The 15923-nt window shown below is 27.6% G+C and overlaps 1 protein-coding gene across 1 annotated transcript; it reads left to right on the top strand.

Moving 5' to 3' along the window:
• Positions 1 to 2250: 2250 nt before the first annotated feature.
• Positions 2251 to 15568, top strand: LOC145829371 (uncharacterized). The gene is made up of 12 exons (XM_082937141.1): positions 2251 to 2318; positions 4281 to 4496; positions 6409 to 6503; positions 6809 to 7664; positions 8097 to 8250; positions 8898 to 9054; positions 9499 to 9692; positions 10477 to 10670; positions 11185 to 11294; positions 11525 to 11639; positions 14426 to 14518; positions 14735 to 15568. Exons 2-12 carry the CDS (start codon positions 4291 to 4293, stop codon positions 14868 to 14870), a joined length of 2310 nt encoding a protein of 769 aa, XP_082793267.1. The 5' UTR covers positions 2251 to 2318; positions 4281 to 4290; the 3' UTR covers positions 14871 to 15568.
• Positions 15569 to 15923: the final 355 nt, after the last annotated feature.

The raw sequence follows: 15923 nt of genomic DNA, 5'->3' as shown, positions 1-15923 counted from the left end.
AACCTGTAATTTTAAACAAAAATCCACCAAATACTCTAGCATTTTAAGCAGTTTTTACATCTATAGTGACAAAACTTAATTTATGTACAAAAATATATCATATACAATATTTTTTTGTATAACTTGATTTTTTTTATTATAATACACATTTAAGTAGCATTACAGTATTTTTAAATATTTTATACCATCTAAGACCTTAAATTTAGTTTTACACTCAAAATAGACTTTAAAACTTGTATTTTCAAAAACCTGGAAGAAATTCAAAAAACCTGAAATTTTTGTCATAAAATTTTTATTATTTTTAATTTTAAAAAATTGTAAGTCTTGTTTTTTCTTTTAATATAACAAACATTTCCTAAAATTTGAAGAAGATTGCTTGAAAATTAAAGTAGGAGATAAATCTTTAGTAATTTTTAAAATTTCCTAGAAAATTTACCCTGATAAATTTGCGGTCCATATGTTTGTATCAGAAACTCTTTACAAAAAATAAAATATCTTAAAAGTTAAATGATACTTTTGAATTCTATAAAAACTGGCTTGTAGTTTGTACTTAAAGCTTTCATATAAAAGCCAAAGTTAATTTTTGTAAAAAAAAGTGTTTTACCCCCCCTATGGCCTTAACACTAACCCAACTATAGCCAAAGTCACAACTTATCATAGAATTTTTGTATCATAACTTGACAGTATAAATTAAACTTAATTGAAAGTAATTAGAAGTCAGTCTACTGTTATAAATAATGTTATAGAATATTAGGATACCTCAGAATTCTTGTTTAGGTCTAGATTGAGTTTGTTATTATTTTGTTTATTGACTAGCTTCAGTTATTAACATGTTGATACTGAGAATGTGAATGCTCTTGTAATATGGTTGTCAAAAAATTTAGAAACCTGGAAAAACTTGGAATTTTAGTATTTTTGAAATAAACCTGGAGTTTGTAACAATTTTAACATGTTAAATAGTAAAATTTTAATTTGACTTATATCTATCATATAGATGAAATTTGTCATCATCAAAAAGTTGTTTAAATAAAACATTTTTAAAGTAGCTTTAGAGTATCTTTTCAATGTTTTTACACTATCTAACACAGTTTCTTACCTTAAACTTAACTTTAAACTAAAAATAGACCCTAAAATAAGTATATTTTAAAACCTGGAGAAAATATTCAAAAATATTTGGCAACTCTGTTATAATAATGTAGTTGTTAAAATTTTATTAGTGGCTGTGTAAAAATGGTTTTTTATACATTAAATAGATTTCAATGTTAAGTAGAAATGCAAAAAAAGTGAATTCAGTGCTAAGGTAAATGGTTTTGTTGTTGAGCAGAGTAAAAATATAAAATATCTAGGTAATGACAACCTGAATTTGAAGGCACTTTTATAATGCCTTAAATCAATGCTTTTCGGATTTTTTTTTGAGTTTATAATTGAGTTAAAATTTTGATATAACTGCTTTGAAAATGGGGTGTTACTGTTGTTTCATTGTTTCACAAACTCAAGCTGACTTACTAGTTTGATGTAACTCAAACTGTTTTTTTTTGCTACAAGGACTCCCTTTTTATAAAATAAATACTTATCTGCTTTAGTTATACCAAATTGGATTTTTTAGTTTTAACTTTAGTTTTACTAAAATACTTATACTGACCAAGCCAATTATTCAAGTTCAATATTTTAAATCTCGTCCAAGGTGCTAGTAAAGGACTTATATGTAAACAATGTTTATAATATGATAAAAGTTTATGAAATCATATTCAATGATAAGTAGCATAGTTGAAAATATCAGAGTAGATTAAAAAATCTCATTTTCATGCAAAACATTTTAATGTAATACTAGTATTAATGTTTTCATATAATATTTAACATTTTATGTATTTGATATTTTCTAGTTTTTAAGGCATAAACATTTTCATACTTGTCATTAGATAAATAAGTACAATGTAGTTGTTTTATTATTGTATATTATAATTGGGTAAGATAAAACTAGCTGTACTTGAAAATTATTGAGGTTTTTAGCAATTTTTAATATATAAAAATAGTTTATAAAGCAATTAAAAAAAAAAAACATTAAGTTAAAGTTTTTTATTTTTTAGTAATAGCATATAGTTAGTAGCTATGTGACTAAAATATCAAAAATAATTTAAATTAAAAGTTTGTTGTTTTTAATAGATTAAATACAAAAATATTCTCTTACAACAAATCAGCTATCTGAAATTTAAATATAAGTAAAATAATAATTTTGAAATCTTTTATACAGTTTTACTAAAATTTTGTTACACTGTTTGTTTCTGAACTTTGTTTTGTTCTCTGGTAGTTATATTTAGGTAAGTTTTGTTTTTATTATTGTTGTTAAACTATTCAATCCTAGTTTTAGTTATTCTTTAAATCATTTCAAAATACTAAGTACTTTACTTTATAGTTCATTTAAAAATACAATTAAGTTGATTACAAATTTTTATTTTGTTATATATGGTAAAAATATCTGTATATAATTACTTTTTATAATTTTTTTAATAAAAAAAAAACTATGAAGTATATCTTGTTATGATTTTATTTAACATGTAAGCTAAAGTATGCAAACATTTAAGAAACATGGACATACAGTTGTTGTGCCTCTAACATTTGTAAACTTAAATATCTATAAAAATGTTTACAAATTCAATTTTACTCATACAAGTATAAAGCATTAGAAAAAATTATAATTAGAAATATTATAAATGTAAGTTCTATAAGTAAAAGTATTTTAACTTTTATTGTGGTTTTATTCTTATTTAAACTTAACAAACTTTTTATATACATCATTTTACAAAACTAAAGATAAAGACTAACTGGAGAAAACAAATCATTTTTAAACTACTTAAGTTGAAATAAGTTCTGAGAGTAACATTAATCTATAATTTACAGCAAGCAAGGTTATGTTTTGTTACAACTAAATCGATTATATGAAATATTATTAAATTTTAGTATGTTTTATTCTCTGATAAAGTTTTTCTTAATCCATTTTATAGAATGCATAAGATGATTTTTTCTTGTGCAAAAACTATTTTGTAATAAATAATTATATTTGAAATATTTAAAGATTTATTTTAAACTATTAAATATATAGTTTTAATGTTTTGAGAAAATGTTAAGCAGTTACCAGTTGGAATAACATTTTTAGTGACTTTGTATCAGGTTTACAAATGGGTAATGGTGCTCAAATGATTTTTTTAAAAATTATTGATATATTGATCGTGTATATATACCCATAATAGACCAGAATAGTGTTGATCCAGAACAGGTTTCCCAAAGTTTTTTTTTCAAAGTATCCCTCCAAAAGAATTTCTCAAAATACTACCATTAAAGCCGCATAAGACTTTTTTTGCTCTAAACCATCAACTACAGAACATTTAGTGTAAGTTTAAAATTATGGGCTTGTGGCTCCGTCTTTTACGGCTTGTTGCCCCCTAAACTTCCTAAATTTTTCCATTTCTATATATAGAAATATTATATCTCATATATAAGATATCTATTAATATCTAGTATACATTTCAAAACTACCATTAAAAAGGCCTAATACCTTTTTTTTGCTCTTCATCATCAACTCCAGAATATCCTGTACAAGCTTAAAATTATGACCTCATGGCCCCCTGTGATCCGCTTACTGCTCATGGCCTTGTTTGGAAAACCCTGATTTAGATGTAGGGAGTGCAATTTTGTACAAAATTCATAATTTAATCTTATCAAAAATACTTTTTAAATTTAGCCAAAGATTAAACTACTTGAAATTTCCAAACTAAGTAAAAGTAATTATAAAAAAGTAAAGTTGTCAGAATTTAAGTAATACATTCTTAAAAATATTTTGCTGTAAGAATGTTTTTAAACTAACTCTAAAATATAAAGTTCCTTAATTAGTAACTTTTGTGCTGTAAAAGCTATAAAATATTTTGTTTAGTAGATGCTTAGTGTAAAGATTTTATAAGTAAATCAATTAAACTTAAAAAAATTCTATTAGGTATTTTCAAAGAAAGCTTTGGGTAAAACTGTCTAAAGAAGTTTTTTCAGAAAACAAGAAATGCACTATAAAAGTTTCTTAAAATTGTATTAAATTGTGCACAATGTGTTTTTTTGATAATTGGCCACATGTAAAAATTAAATAGCTAAAAATTCTAAGGTTGAATTTGTAATTAAATAAAAAATGTTAAGTAAATTATAAAAGTAAAAATTTTACTAGTGTAAGTAAACAGCCTATTTCAAAACAATTTATCAAACAAATTTGTATAAAAACTCTTACTACATGTAAACAGATTAAACCTAATGAAAAAGAACATGGATGTGAACCAATTGATAAGTGAGTCGCGCGAAATCGCCGATTTGGAAATGTACAGGGACCAGTGGGAGTCCGCAAGCCACTGGTTCGCCAGGAAGAAGTTCCTCACCGTCAACTGGCCCAACTACCACAACAAGAAGAGGCTCATCTGCCTCTCGGAGGTGTGGGCCAACATGAGGTTCCACGGCAACAGGTTTGTATGTGTTATGCTTTGATAACTATTCTAAGTTTTATTTAAGGTTAGTTTTGTAGCAATTGTTTATTAGTTAGTTATTATTAGTTAGTAAAAGTTATTTACAATACACATTGTTGTAACAATTACTTAAAACTCATGATTTGCTTCTTATAAAACTCTTGTTTAAGGAAAAAGCACCTTCCTTTTTATTAAATGTAAAATTATAGTTTAATTTTAGTTTTATGCTCCAGTTTACATGTAATTTTTTCAATACAAGTATCATATAATTACTTGAACAACTTACATACATATAAATTTCAAAACAGATTGATCTTTTAAAGATTTTATTTCATTTTATTTCAAAAATTAAAATACTATATTTACATTATAAATAAAACATTGGATAAAGTAATGTTGAAAAAACTATTTTTAACTATCTTCAACAGTTATACATTTTAAGCTTTAAAAGTGTTTCAATATATTACAGAATTTGGCTGATTAATAAAGTAGTATATTATTTTTAATACTGTTAGTTTGCTTGTTTATACTTTTGTAACAAAAAATTAATCAAAAAATTTCCAGTATTAAAAGTAGTATACAAATAAAGGTAAATATAACAGTTAAGTGTTTTAATTTTTATACACGCTTAAATATTTTTTTTTGTAGAATTATTGCTTACATTCATAGTGTTTACAAATCTTATTATATAATATATATTTTTTCTCATGTAAATTAATAAGCAAAATTTTGTTATGATTAATATGGATTGCTGTTTTTTAGTAGTTTTCAATTTAATAAATAGTCTTTGTGTTCAAGGTAACTTTCATATTGCTGTTTATAACCAATTTTGCATTAATTTAATTAAGGAGTGGTAAAATTAAGTACCATCAAATATTGAAATTAAATTCATTTTTGTATGCAATAAAAATGTTATACTTACCTTTATAAATCACTTGTAAGTAATTTCAAAAAGTATCTCCAGCAAAGTAGTTAACTAAATTTATCTTAATGTATAAAATGCTATATAAAATTATAAACCATAAAGGAGGTTGTATTGGCTTAAAATTCATTTAGTATTTTTTTAAAAGTAATATTTATTTGCCTACATTTAAAAAACATCTTAATTTATACCTTTTTTAGTTTATAGACAACTTTTTACGATATTTTTAATGTTTTTTAATGAATTAAAAAAAGTTCATTGTGTACTTTATTGGAAGTAAACATAAAGGATTTTAAAGGTTTTATTCAAGTTTTCTAGGCTTAAATTCTAACAATTTAGAATATGATAATGCATAAAGAGGAAGATCTTCAATTTTTTTATTCTTTTCAAAAATATTAAAAAAAGCTACTATTTATGAAATTATAGTTGAGAAATAGTTTTAGGTATAAATTCTAGAAAATTTTGTTAATAAAAAATACTTTAAAAATATTGATACTCATTGATTACTTGAAATATGATAAGTTTTCACATAAAAACTAAATTCATATAACAAAATTTTAAAGTAAGACTTTTTCTCAATTGAGTAATTTTTTTGTGATTTGTAGGAAATTAATTTCTATAGTTTACTAAGTATATATCTATCATATTTGGAACAATCTTTTGAAAGTTATAATGCATAACTTCTATGCATATTGATCAAAAATCTTATCTTTTAAAAGTAATATCCAGGATGCATACAAACATCTTCAGTTTAAACATCGCATTTAACAAAAAACATAGATTTTAATACTAGTAGTACCTTTTTATTTAATAGAACATCTTCACTTAGAATAAAGTTTCATTTAAAAATTAGTAAAAAAAAAACTCCAATATTTTAATATAAAGTTCATAGAAAAGTATGAAACTCCATTTATTTTCTCGCTTAAGTGAGTTTTATTTAAAAACCATTCACAAATAATTTTTATTTAAGTGACTCTTATATAAAAACAGGTACCCAGCAGCGGCGGAAGCTGAAGTGAAGAACATGGAGCAGGGAGTCGGCGACGCTCACAACTTGCTGCAGGAACATGAGTATCAGGTGGCAGGTTAATTTATTATTAAGTTAAATTTGTTTCCCTTTATTTTTTGAACAAAGTTATATTGAGTTTAAAAATAATTTTTGTTTTTATTAATGTTATAGTAACAAGTAATGATTTTAGCTAGTGCATATTAAAATTAACTTTTACACTTTAAGTTTAATTTGAAAAGTGACCAGGTTTTAAAATCCAACTGGTAGTTTAACCACCTCATCTTATGTAAAACATTTTTACTTGTATAAAACTTCATGTCGCAGTAAAACCTTTTTTTTGTAGAACATTTTCTGTTTTTCTAACTCGTTTCGTTTTCACAGGCAAACAACAACCAAGCCAAGCGGAGGCGGCACAACAACTAGACCCCTACTACAGCAAGCTACCTTACAATTTTAAACCCATTTATTTTGTCAAGGGGGACACCTTAAGGCCCCCGACCCCGCCATCTCCTGTTGTTGTTACCTCGCCACCTGATAATAAACCGTTAATATCAACTGCCTCGTCTCATATTTCAAATAAAACTAATTTAACTTACGTAAGTAGCAAGGCCGGCCCTTCCGGCGTGAGTATTAAAAACGATATTTTCAGCATGTTCGGCGATTCGGAAAATCCAGTAAACATTGCAACGGGCAGCATGCCTTCGCTAGATTTTCGTAACAGTAGTTTAAGTTCGCGTAACGTTTTAAATCAAAACAGTATTTCATCAAGCAGCACAAGTAAGTTGAACAGCACCTCGGCCGTCAGCAACCCCGTCATCGGGGAGCTGTCGAAAAAGTGCGAGGCGTTGCAGGTTTCGCCTGTTAGCAAGCCGCAGCACCCGAGGAAGAACCTGATCGAGAAAAGCCCCGAAAAGCCGCTCAAGAAGCAACCGGTTCAGAAGAAGCCGCCGTCGAGGAGAAGGGAGCAGAAGCAGGGAAGTTTCGACCGGAACCACCCGCAGCAGAAGCAGTTCAGCAGGGAAAAGTTCCCTCAGCGAACCCAGAGGTCGTACAGGAAGGAGGGAGAGATGCTGGTGAAGAAGACGAAGCCGTCGTGGTCGAAGTCGCGCGGGGTGACGAGCGTGGCGATGGCGGTGAAGAAGAACCACAAGGATTTGTGCGAGGTGGAGATTGAGACTGCTGACAAGTTGCACCGGTTGCTGCACACGGGCAACTTCAGGGTCAAGTTGGAATTTTGGTTGGTTCATTGTTTGTAAGAATTTTGTCGTTTTTATGTTTTAAAGTTTGTTTGTCTAGAATTTTTTTTTAATTATCACTTTTTATTGCATAAACAGTTTAAAGTATATCTTGTTTTTATATGCTTGATAAAAGACAAGACTTCAGTTGTTACTCTAGTTATTTGTTTGTGCATAATATAAAGCGTGTTACGCATAGAAGAAAGAAGTATAATTAATTATTTTATCCAATTAATTTTAAAGTGATAATTGATTCAGTTAAGCATTACTTTTCGTTAATAAAATTTGTGTTGTTTTATTAATAAACGTTAAGATTATGAATTATTACAAGAGTAAGTGTTCTTTAAAGCATCAGTTTTTATTTTCTCAAATATATAAAATAACTTGGCTTGTTTGTAGAAATTTAAAATTTAACAAAAAAGAAATTATTTCAGCTTCTACCAACTAAATAAAGATGATGTGGCGCTGTACGAGGAGTGGAGCAGATGTTACAGCTGGAGAGAAAATATCGCCTTCGACTTCCAAAGTTGGGTTTGCGAAGTTTACATCGACGAGGTTTTCGTTTCGTTCGGTGTGGCTAGCAGCAAGGTGAGATTGAAATACTTTTATATTAAAAAATAATTTTTGTGCTTTTCAAAGCGTATCGACTTTTTTGCAAGCTTCACACAGGGTTGCCACTTTACCTGGAAACCTGGAATTTGACAATTTAGGCAAAAATAACCTGGAAAAACCTGGAATTTTTAATAATTTTTACATTTTCAGTAATTATCAGTAAAATTTGATTTGAAACAAAAAATATTTCATATAAATAAAATTTTTTTGTCACAGAAAAAAAAATTATTAAAAAACACATTTAAAGTAACTTTACAGTATTTTTTCATTGTTTTTATACTATTCAACACATTTTCTTATATAGAAATTAACTTAAAACTAAAAATAGACTCAAAAATGTGTACTTTTAAAAACCTGAAAGTAAATTGGAAAACCTGGAAAAATTTTTGAAAAAACGAATGGCAACCCTGTTTACATTTTTATTTAAGATAGTTGTTTTGTTTGATACTATGTAACTTTTAGTAGTTAATTCGAATAAAATAAAAACTACTCTTTTACTTTTTATACATATACAAAAACATTATTAGTCAATTAGTCTTTCAAGTTAATGTAGGTAACAGTAAAATTTCGCCAAGTTTAATCAGTGTGTAAAAGACAAGTTCAGCTTGTATTGTTCCCAACAGTTCGACAGCCAGCTTCGGGCGGTCACGGACGCAATCGAAGTGCTGAGGACACAGGCCACCTTCCTCAAGTGTTACAAGCGGGTTGACATGTCTTCCGTGGAGGGAGGAAGTATCGTGTACGACATCGCGGTCAGAAGCGAGAAAATGCGAAGGCAAGGTTTGAAAATTTGTTTGTGTAAATAAAGTCTTGAGTTTGAAATAGTGTTCGGAAGGTTTTTCAAAATACTTTGATTGTTTACTGGTCTTAAGTTGGCATTTTTATGGCATAGTAGTTTTTATATTTTTAAAAATTTTATTTAGTAATAAAATATAAAATGCAAAGTTTGTTTTAAAATTTATTTCGAAAGCTAGTTCACTTATAAAAATGTTAATAATTGATAAAAGCAAAAGAAAAGTAGTCAAAAAAAAAGTATTTTTTTAAATGAAAATCTTTAGTCCTCAACTTTTTATGTCTGTTTTTTAAAACATAGTTCTACATAAATGTTGTTGTGTTTTTTTATACAATTATGACAATCTAGAGTCGAATAGAAAAAGTTATTTAAAAAAAATGCAGTTTTTTGCTTAACAGAACACTTACATAACAAGCAGACAAACTAAACAGACAAGGAGCTGTACCTGCCGCCGTGCAACAGCAAGCACCGCAAGTTCACGCGGGCGCCGGTGGAAAGCAAGAGCGCGCGCGCGGGCACCATGGACGGCTTCGTGCTGGTGCGGGCCGAGGGCGGCAACCTGGCCAACTCCCTGCAGAAGTCGGCCAAGCTGAACGACGTGCCGTTTGACAGGACCTACGAGCAGGTTGGTGCTTGTTCGTTTTGAAGAAAAAAATGCTTTCGTGAAGTTTTTGCACTATACACCGCTAGCAAAAATTTCGAACATTGTAAAATATTGTTTGTTAAAAAGACAGTTGCGTGCAATATTAAATGTAGTTGATGAAATTTAGGCAATAACAGACTTTTTATTTAAGTTAAATTAGTTTCTTGTCAGTAAAAACTAATAACTTTTTATTCAAAATCTACTATTCTTATTTGGTATACTTTTATTTTAGCAACTATATTTATTTTTATTTATTTTTGTTATAAGGGATCAAAGTTGTTAATTTAGCACACACCCCCTTAGTAAATTTTATTAAAAATGTTTTTTTATTTGCCTTTGGTTTGTATCTGTGGCCATGCTAAAGTTTATAAGTTTATGATTTTTCAAAGTCTATAAGGAAAAGTGGTCAAAGATAATTTCAGGTAAGAAACTTACCTAACTAAACTTTTAAACTTAGGTGCAAATTATTATCTTAGCTCAAACGCCTTTGTATTTATTTATCCACAACTTTAGAATATCTCTCAGTTCTTGTGTCTTGTCCCCTTATAACACCACAATATTATTTAAATAAATAGATGTTATCTTTTTTTAAATTCAAAAGTATGTTTGTAATAAAGCACATTATTGAAACCGTATTTTCAATAACACTGACAAAATTCTACGAGTAACCTTCCAAATATTTTGCAACTTTGTATTTATATTTTCGTGTTAAACACTACAGCAGCAACTTCCAATCTGTAGACTTATTTATCAAACACAAACACAGGTAGGCGAGGAGTTGTGGGAGTGCTCGGTGCTGTTGGCGGGCGAGCTGGTGAGCAAGCAGCAGTCGTCGAGCAAGAAGGATGCGAGCAAGCAGGCGTGCGAGCGCGCGTGGGAGGAGCTGAAGAAGAAGTGCTTGGTCATCGAGGAGCAGAGGAACAGCGAGAACGGCGTCTCCAGGCAGCAGATCGTCGACACGTGAGTGTTCTTGATTTTTATTTTTCCATTGTAAAAAGTTTGCTTACATTGAAAGCGTTTTCAAGGCAGCGTATTGTTGACCGTTAGCGAACATACTGATTATTTTTATCAAAGTTCTCCGAACGCTTTTTCAATGCTTTATTGATCATTTTTGGTTGTACATTTTCTTCTCAGAATTTTGCAAGTGTTGATTCGTACGAGTAAAATGAGTTATTTAGCTGTTTAAATGTTAAAACTTAAAAGCTTTAGTTGTTTATTACTGTCCAATAACAAAATCAACACTAAACTTTTGAACAAAAAACGGTTTTGCTTGCTGTACATTCTCTTCTTATTTTTTGTAAATACTGATTCGTATGAGTAAAATGAATTATTCAACGGTTTAGAAATTAAAACCGTAAAAACTTTTGTTCCTGGGGGACCACCCAGTAACAAGAAATAAAACCTAAACCTCACCAACAAAGTTAATTTAGCAAGTTGCTTTATATAGTTAATAATATTGTAATAAACAAAACAGTGGCAACCTAGCAGTTGGCAGCAATGCAAACGTGATCGGCGATGAAAATATTGGCAACAGAATGCTGAAGAAAATGGGGTGGGAGGAGGGAAAAGGGTGCGGTAACATGGGTTGGTTTGTTTTAACTAGTTGTAGTATTTAAATTTCCATGTATTTAACTAAAAATTTGTCTGTCATTTTTTGTAATTACTTAATAATTTAAAAAGTTTATATTACAGAGTTTTTACCAGTTTTGTCAAGTTTAATTGGGTTATTTGTTTCAAAAGTATCAAGTACAAACGTTCTGCAATACACTTGTTTTAAAATTGTTTTGTTAGAAATAACAAAAGATGTAAATAAGGAAACGGAATAAGCGAGCCGGTGCAAGCGGGCGGGCAAGTTGGCAGGGGCTGTCTGGGAAGCAACAAGAAAAATAGAGATGTCATTTCTTATCAGGACGCTCAGAAAATTGTGGAGTTAGATTTGTTATATATATATATATATATATATATTTTGAGACTCCGTAGATCTGTTCTTAAATTTATTTGAGAGCAGTGAAACGCCGTTAGTCGGAATAAAGTTTTAGCACAAGAACATCTGTGATATACATTCCGATAAGCTTAGTTTATCAGGATCTCCAGGATTTAACGCCTTATAACGTTACATCTTATATATATATATATATATATATTTTTTTTAATATTTATGCTAAACATCAACTATTTGTAAGTTTTATCTGTGTGTTTGACATTAATATATCATACCTTTATGTTCATATTTTTGTACAACTTCGTATGCGAATCACCAGTTTGTGAATGTAATTATTATTTACAACTTAAATTGTATTTTATTCATTTACTGAGTAACCTTTTTATATGTGTTTTTAGTTATTTTATGTTTCTGACTCACAATAATTAACTAAAGAGTTGAAGAAGTTAGACATTTTTATGTATAATCTAGGAACTATTTGTTCAAAACATTTTTTTTTATTCAAAATTTTTAACTTAGTATTAAAGTCAGGGTAAGGTGTTTGAGCTATCATAAGAAATCATCAAGAAAATTTACTTTTTTTATTTAGTTATCGAAATACAAAATATAAATGACTACTGTTAATATCATTCAAGTTAAATATTTCAATCTTAATTTCTTTATATAAAACTTGGTTTGATTGAATAAATTTTTGAATATTTTGTAATAAAAACAAACTTCTAAACTGAACTTTGGTATGAAAGGTATGGTGTTAAATAACACATTTTAATTAACTGAAGTTATAGAAACATATCATATAAGTACAGTAGACTACCGCTTAAGTACGCAAATTGAACCCGTCCAAAAAGTGCGTACTTAGCACGGGTAATGCGTACTTTTTGACGACATAGTATAATATGAAATTTAGTTGTTTTTTTTCTCTCTTACAAGTAGGCATTAAATAATTAAGCCAAATATACAAGTCTTTTTAATTTAAATAAAATTTAACACATAATTCTAATCTGCAAAATTTTTTAATAGATTTTAAAATGATTTATTTTTTCTATAAAAAGTTTCTACATAATTAGTACGTACATTTGTGATAAAAAGTCAATGTCAGTCAATGATATAAAAAAGAATACTAAGCCATATTTTCCATATTTTGCTTTGTTAGAGGGAAAGTACCAAACTACATTGTGTTTACCAAACATTTTCAAAACATCAATTTGTGTACATTTAAATTAAATTATGACTTAACTATGTTGTACATATTTTAAGTTTTTTTAACTTTGTCATCTAGATTTATTTATTTTATAGCATTACAGCTCAAATATCATTATTCTTTTCACTTTTCTGCAACCACTACATAAGTATTAAGTTTATTAACATTTAATAACAGGACTGTCACAATCTCAGGTTATTTGTTGATTTAAATTTGATGTAAATATATAAAAAGTTTATAAAAAATATACAAAAAATTTAGAATCTTTTTGTACTTCCGGATAAGTGCGTACTTAAGCGGTAGTCTACTGTACTTTAACATTTAATTATGAATTTAGATAAAAGTTTGTTTAAAACCAAATATGTGTTTTGAAAAATAATAATTAATAACTTTTTTGTAAGAGCTTATTTATTTGTATTTAAAAATATATACATTTCAATAACTTAAATTCACCAAAAAACAGATTTTCAAACTATGCAAAAATTGAAAAAATACTGGTAAAGATATAGTTAAATTTTACAAAAAAAAATAGTATAAGTATTAATACTGTAGAATTAATGACTATTTAGGTTATTGTATCGAAATAACATTTATCTATTAAGCTTAGTTAAAGTTTATTCAATTTGAATAAAAAATCAACATTTATCATATTTTGTATGTTTTTTACCATAACTACTCAATTTGTAAACAACACAAAATAAATTTTTATTTTTTTAAATTTTAATAAGTTTTAACTAAACTCCATTAAAACGTTTTTATTTCTGTACAATAACCTAATCAGTCATTAATTATATAATGTTTAAATTTATACACCATGTTTCTACAAAAATTTAAATACATTTTTCTAATGTTTTATGATTTTTTACATATTTTGTCATTTTAATATTTTTTAATGCAGCACCCCAGTTTGAAAATCCGTTTTGCAGTGAAACGGAGTGACTGTAATTTTTGTAATAAATTATGTTTTTAAATATATGATTCTTCAGTTTAAATTGACTTCCGTGTTAAATCTGTCAGACATTTAATTAAGCTTGTTTATGTGTACCAAAAGTACTATATTTGCCTTTAGTTAGTAATTTCGACAATTAAAATTACATCTTCTCTTCACTCTTTAAGGTGTTTCACATCTTTAAGTTTTTTTCACCGGCCTTATTAAACAAATTTACTCAATTGGTTTTTAGCTCATTGCCATGTTGTAAATTATATATTGGCAACACAATATATTCATTAAAAAAATGTTTTAAAAAATATACACTTAAGCAGATTTTTTTTATTTTTGGACACGTTATAGTTTCATAAAACTAAAGTTTCCAAAAACAAAATCTACTTAAATATTCAAGCTTAATTGACGAAGAAAACAATTTTGCTAACACTTGAAATTTCTAGTGGATAAAAAGCTTAAGTTGTCTAAAATATTTTATTGCAGTCAAAAATATTTTTTCAATGGATTATAAGAAAGGTTTACAAAGTACGGTTTTAATAACAAACTTCGAGGTTAAAACGGTGTATTGTTTTATATCTTTTACTAATATCTGTTACTATTTATAAGCATAAACTTTTTCTGTTCAACAGAGAGTACATTCAGAAGAACGAAACTGGCGAGTTGGTGTTCTCGAACGAGCTCACGGCAGAAGAAAGAAAAAAAATCCACCAGATTGCCAGGAGGTGTTATGTTGTAATTAAAATACACTTTATAGTAAAATTTCACTAGTAGGTTTTTCCTTCTTACTGGAATTTATAATGAAAAATAAGTGAAAAAAATTTAAATATTTTAGTAGTTTTTTTTAAATTAAACAAAATTAACTTATATAAATTATTTTCTGGCCCTGTAACTCTTTACTTAATTTATTCCCGTCACACAACGTTGAAAATACAAAACAGGTACAACCTCAAGTCTCAGAGTCACGGAAAAGGGCAAAACAGGTATCTGTCGCTTTCCAGGAAAAAAACTCCCCAGCAGATCATAGACGAGCTGAAAAACAACCAGGCCGTGGGCTACAGAATCGTAGAGCAATAAACAACTCAATATTTAAGCTAATGTATTACTGTCGAAAAATCCAAAACTGACCTGATGTAATCGATGGAATTCTTTTGATTAAGTCCTAAGTTTATTAAGTATTCTAAAGTTCATTTTTAGCTGTTTTTGTATTAAGTATTACATTAGTATATTTATTAGAAAGAAACAAGTTTTTACAAGTATTAATCCTACGGGTACAATAAAGCCCTGTAAGAATTTATTTTATAGTTATTTAGTTTCCTTTTCTAGGATATATAACCCTTCTTTTACTGGTTTATTTAATCTTAAATGTTTAAGATAAGCTTTGAAAGATGTATAATATTAATAACTCATTATTCCTTTATAGGCAAATTTAGCGAACATTAATCATATATTTTTATAAAATATTTGCCTAGTTTAACTCTTTAATTTAAGTTTCAATGTGCGTAGCCAAAAGAATGAGTTTCACTTAAAATTTAAAACTATTTTCCAAAAATGTTAACCACGAAATTAAGAATACTTATGGTAAAAAATGTACACAAACTAACCACTTGGTAATATTTAGCTTAATGTAGTTTAATTTTATCAATTGATTATCATTTATAAATTTACGCAGTGATATTCAGGAAAGCCACTCATTGAGGCCAGCTATAAAATCAGGCTGTTATTGTTTTGTTAAAAATCTCAAGCTGACTTTTAACAGAGGGTGGAAAAAATTTGTTTAATTTTCCCAAATGATCATTGCTCAAGTTTTTACTTAAATATTTAAATTTTGCTTGTAATTACAAAATTACATTTAGAGTTAAATTTTTATATTTATATGTTTTCAATAAATAATATTTATGATTAATAAACATAATTAAAATAATTATTAGAATTATTTTATATGTAGTTACATATTTGTTAAACTTATTTGTTATTGGTGAATTAGCATAAAATATGAAATGGTGCTCAATAAAAAATTATTAAAAAAAGATAAATAGTTTGTAACTATGTAGTGATATTAACTAAGTTTTTGTCGTAAATATTTTTTAAATAGTTTACAACATATTTTTGTACTAATTTTATTGTACA

Source organism: Thalia democratica, chromosome 2, assembly GCF_965202585.1.
Source record: "Thalia democratica chromosome 2, ktThaDemo2.hap1.1, whole genome shotgun sequence".
Taxonomy (NCBI): domain Eukaryota; kingdom Metazoa; phylum Chordata; class Thaliacea; order Salpida; family Salpidae; genus Thalia; species Thalia democratica.
This window is presented reverse-complemented; position numbering and strand designations above follow the sequence as displayed.